We start from the raw sequence: 5,139 nt of genomic DNA, 5'->3' as shown, positions 1-5,139 counted from the left end.
AAGTTCTAGTTCCGGATTTTTTTGGTGTGAACGCACATTTTCTGAACTATATCGGAACTACACTGGGAAAAGTACTCCGGTGTGAAAGCGCCTAATGTGTTGGAGCGCTAGCCAATAAAAGTGTGAGTGTTACATAGTGATGTCCCTGTGTTATCGAAGTAAACAAAGGAGACCAATGGAGGCGTTATCAGGCACAAAAACAAAAACACACTACAGGAAAGAGAAAACCCCAAAAAAGCACAATAGGGCCTCTTTAACTTGTTTGGAGCACAGTAAAGGATGCATGGCTGTAATGCGTTGTAAACAGATCAGAAGAAGTAGAGGTTGCAAACTTAAAACGTATCAATTCCCCTTGGCAATTTAACCCGTATACGAGAAAGAAATGGAGAGAGGTCTTCAGAAATGTGTTTAAATTGTTCTTTCATAGCTATTGACATGTTTCATGCTGTCAGGAGACAAAGCGATAGATTTGCAATGAATATAAAAGCTTCATAAGCGATATGCTATTTGTCAAAAGGAAGTCAAAGTTGAAATCATTTGAGCTTAAGGCATGCAGCAGAGGCAATACGACCATTTGGTTTGGCGCAAACTAATTTAGCGGTGAAGAGAGAAGCTTACATGAAGCCTACAGATCCAAGTTTACATTAATAGTGAACCACCGTATCACCTGGCAGCATAGAAGTGCCAACACTAGTTATTTAATACTTGTGTTTTAAGTTGAAATGTGAAGTTTTTGAAACCGTTATCCCTTTCCAACCTCTCCTGATAACAAATATCCCTTTCACAAATGCCCAAAGGCACAATATTTAACCATCATTGTGTTGAAATTCTTAAAAACAAGCCTAAAAATAAAGAAAATATGAAACAATATCATGACCGTCTTTAAAGCAGAACCATATTTTTGTTAAATTCTTTAATTTCAACACCGCTTTCTTAATGTGGTTCCTGAAAGTTAGAAAAAATTAGATCATGGTAACATCATGGTAAACTGCTTGCTCTAGTTTTTTTCTATACCCAACTTTTCCCCTCTTGTCCACCTGTGTCATTTTCTCTGTTTTTACTTGTGAAAATAATGATGTATTTTTTTTAAATGGACCTTGAGTCTCTTCAATAAAGCTGATGATTATGTGGGATATTCAGAATGGGTTGATTCCTCATGATTTTGCAGCGATCATATAAAAACACTGTACAGTTTGACCTTGTGAGCAGCAGCCAGCTTCCTCCTGGTGGTGTCTCTTAAGATAAATTGCTCAATGGACGACGGCCAAATCATGATTCACAGACTGCAACCAGCCAGATGCACTTTACTGTAAAAGATGCTACACTGGCCAGGGAACAGGGACAGGGGGACATTTTATCTTGACGATGAGCTGCAGATATTTCAGAAGCTAAGGACTGTTTTTTCAAAGACTCCATTTTAAATGATGGTGGAAAACTGGTGGGTGCAGGGGCAACACCGACAATAAAGAAATCACACACCACTCTAATTGTCCACTAAATAATTACATGTTTCAGCTTTGTTCAGCATCAAAAGGCTTGTTGTTGTCAGGGAGCCCAGTAGAGAGTTGTTAAAAGAGCTATTTATAAAAGCTACTTTTATTGTTTCACTGGTAAACGAAGTACTCAGATCCTTGCTTAAGTATTAAATGTGAAATATACTCCATTACAAGAAAAAGTCCAATGCGTAAAACATGTATCATCAACTAAATTGAAAGTATCAAATGTATGTCTTGCTATTCTTCTCCTGCGTGCAGCTCCCTGGAGATTTAATGTGCATTTTTCTTTGTGTGTACAGATTAGGTAAACAAGACGAAACATGTTGCTCAGTGAACTTTGGCGCTGTTAGAAGGATTGGTTTTTCTTTTACATTGAACAAAGTCAGACTGGGTGTTTCCCCCCAATGGCTTAATGCTAAGCTATCGCCTGACCCCATCTCCTACTACATCTTACAAATCAGTTGTGCTTTCCTTCATAAATGGCAATGAAAACAAATATAAAACATTGTTAATCTGACACCAAATGGATTGTTGAAATAGTTTTGGTCCAAAAAAGAAGAAGAATTAAATTGCTCAATCTTTCATTTAGTCCATATCCACACAATGTGGGATAATGTGGGAAAATACTCTTGGATTTTTCTGTTTCCTAAGGGGTGAAATTTGGCTAAATATTTAGTTTGGGCTCTGTATAGTCTGTGGTTAAACTGAAGAGGTTTAGAAAGTAAATTTATTGTGTGTTCAGCTAATAGACTCACCTGGTTTTTCAAGAGAGAGTTGAAGAATAGAGAGGCGAAGTCCCGCCCTTCTACTTCCGACCCATGGGACCTTATTTCGGAAAAATTATGTATTGAAGTCAATGGGGAGAGAAAACGTATCTTTCGATCCCGTTTGAATTGTGCCACAAATTACACATATGATGTTTGTCAATCTTAAAAAATAATTTCCATGTCAAAAAAGTCACAGTTTGTCGTAAAACTGTTGAAATATAAGACTATGAAAAATACGCAACTAGAAAGACTACAAATCCCAGAATCCCGGTCCCGCATGCTGGCTCTTACGGAACCGACTAACTCCCCTTGTGTGTGTGTACAGCTCTCAACATGCCCAGACTTGGAGTGATTTTCACCTCTTTTAATACTTTCCGCCTCATTCTGAAAGAAAGAAGTGAAATGTGCCAACGTGACGGCCGTCTTGGTGTGTGGTGCGAGACGGGAGATGTAGTTCATTGAGCGGTTTCACACAAAAAAAGGTGTTACTTCACAGTTTTACGACACATTTTTTTTTTTGACTTGCAAAATTATCTTTTAAATTGACAAACATCATATGTGTAATTCGTGGCACAATTCAAACGGGATCGAAAGATAATCTTTCTCTCCCCATTGACTTCAATACATAATTTTTCCGAAATAAGGTCCCATGGAGGTCCCCGGAAAGGGAGGGACTTCGCCTCTCTATAGTTTTTCTAGAGAGAGTTGAAGAATAGTTTTTCTAGAGCATAACGTTGCCGGATAATTCCAGTTTGTTAGAGGCATTATTGAGCTCTTGACACTAACCTGTTCTTATTTATTCTATGTTTATTGAATTGTTGCTTATGTTAAGGGGAATGCGACTTAAAAACTACGGCTGCTCGACTAATTGGGATTATTTTGACTAATATGACCAAATGCAACTCCAATACGATTGACGATCACAGGGAATGATTATTATTCACCATAACTCACCATACATTATCATGGTGTGATTTTTAAGAGGATCTGTAGAATACCGTTTAAGGTCCGGACTTCTCTTGTGCGCCACAATACTTGATTTAATTTAGCCTTTTAAAAATATTGCACATACTCTGATTTGGATATTGCATTAGTCCATACTGTGTAGACCATTTTTATTGTGCTGCCCTACTAAAAGCATGAAAGACTATTCAAACATAAAGCCAAGAGTAGTCGTCTCTCAACCATACGAATGTGCCTTTGTGGACACATTAAACAGAAATACACATTACCTTTTAGTGTAACACACATTCTTCAATACAGAAAACAAAAAATCTGTCATTTTTCCACCGTTTGTCTCCAACATTGAATAGGCATGCGCGTGTTAGTGCAGAATTGGAGGGGGAGGGTAAAGTGTGAAAGATGTTGAATGCTCAATGACCTTATATCCACCAGCCAATCACATTGTAACATTATGAATGTGTGGTGAATCAACACTGATTATATTGCTGCTACAACAGGTCTGCTTTCTATCTTGGAAACACCTGACTGCTCTACTGATCCATCCTGACTCCAACATATGCTCCCCATCTCCTGACCTTAGGAGATGAACATATGAGCCTTTTGAATCTACTGCGTGTAACGTCAGCCGGTGAAAATCATTTTTTATTCCTACATGCGAGCAGCAGCCCCCCTTGCCACTCAGTGCCCTAGATGAGTCCTTCCACCCTTTTCTTTCCAGCACAGTTTCTGCACCTATTTTTGATTCAAAACCAGGCCAGGCAGCAGAGCTCAGGGCAGAGCTTTTTCCACCGCCTCTGAGAAGTCATTCCCTTCTTTTAAACTCTAGATCGAATTAATTGAAATCATGCATATATATAGCAGTCCTTTAAATAATTTGTATGAATTAGGTTAAAATGCATCAATGAGATTTAGACACTGACGTTCTCATGATATATTTCCAGATATTCTGCATTTCACTACGCCACATTTTAGTCAATGTCTCGGATTTTAAGACGAACGATTGAGGCTAATAACGTAACCGGTTATTTTTAGCCTGCATGAAGATGCGCTCAGCAGTGATGGCGATGGCTTCCTCCCCCTCCTACACCATCATGACGTCGGGCTGTTACGCAAAAGCAGGGGTTCACCTTTTTGTGGACCTCCGGTACCGTCACCACTGGCGTACATTGGGGGCATTATAACACAAATAAAGGAGGGAATATACGAGATATATAATACAGGCTAATACCCTGGTCGTGTGTAGATCTGTTCACTTCTGCTTTTTCTTTAATTCCCCATTATGTTTCAGTAAACGCACTTTGTTTAAACTTGGTGTTGTTGGACACACCCAGCATGAAGCAGGTGTCTGCGGGGCTTATCTGATGTGGACCGGGACCAGGGTCAACACAGCGCCCGGTCCGAAACACGAACATTAAAGCTGCGACAGTCACTTCATTTTATACTTAAACGTTTACAAACGCTAGATAACAACATGCAATTAGAGTAAAAGTGGTTACTCAACTATTTGTAGAGGTGCTGGAGACACAGGTCGAGGCATTCCCCCTCCACTTCGTCCTCAGTCATCAAGTCCGACAAGGGGCGCAGCGGTGGAGGGTCGCTCTCCTGCAGAGGCATCCTCATCTCCCGCAGGAAGAGCTCCAGGAACCGTCGGAAGGTTTTCTCCTCTGCTATAGAGCCGGCCATCATCTCTCATTCCTGGACAGACAGCGACAACTCCTCCCGTCAGTGCACTAACTTCTCCGGGCTGAGAAGAAGAAGGAGAAGAAAAAGAAGAGGAGTCGGTACACTGAGTCGTGCACGCGCAGACTACCTGAATGAGTGTGAACTACCGGGGGCGGGTGGAGTACCGGTGCGCGTGTGAGAGCAGCGGACCTGCCGGGATGAGTGCACTTTCTACGGGTGTGCTACTGGAC

The 5,139-nt window shown here is 40.6% G+C and overlaps 1 protein-coding gene across 1 annotated transcript in view; it reads right to left on the bottom strand.

Annotated features, from left to right (window-relative positions):
• The window catches only part of ppm1e (protein phosphatase, Mg2+/Mn2+ dependent, 1E), a 44,328-nt gene extending 39,189 nt beyond the window's left edge, over nucleotides 1-5,139 (bottom strand). The window contains exons 1-2 of the mRNA XM_034140549.1: nucleotides 5,074-5,139; nucleotides 4,728-4,970 (exon numbers count right to left, since the gene is read on the bottom strand). Coding sequence (XP_033996440.1) covers nucleotides 4,728-4,912 — 185 coding nt within the window. The 5' untranslated portion in view covers nucleotides 4,913-4,970; nucleotides 5,074-5,139. The remainder of the gene's footprint in view (nucleotides 1-4,727; nucleotides 4,971-5,073) is intronic.

The sequence above is a fragment of the Trematomus bernacchii genome, unplaced genomic scaffold (genome assembly GCF_902827165.1).
Source record: "Trematomus bernacchii unplaced genomic scaffold, fTreBer1.1, whole genome shotgun sequence".
NCBI lineage: Eukaryota > Metazoa > Chordata > Actinopteri > Perciformes > Nototheniidae > Trematomus > Trematomus bernacchii.
This window is presented reverse-complemented; position numbering and strand designations above follow the sequence as displayed.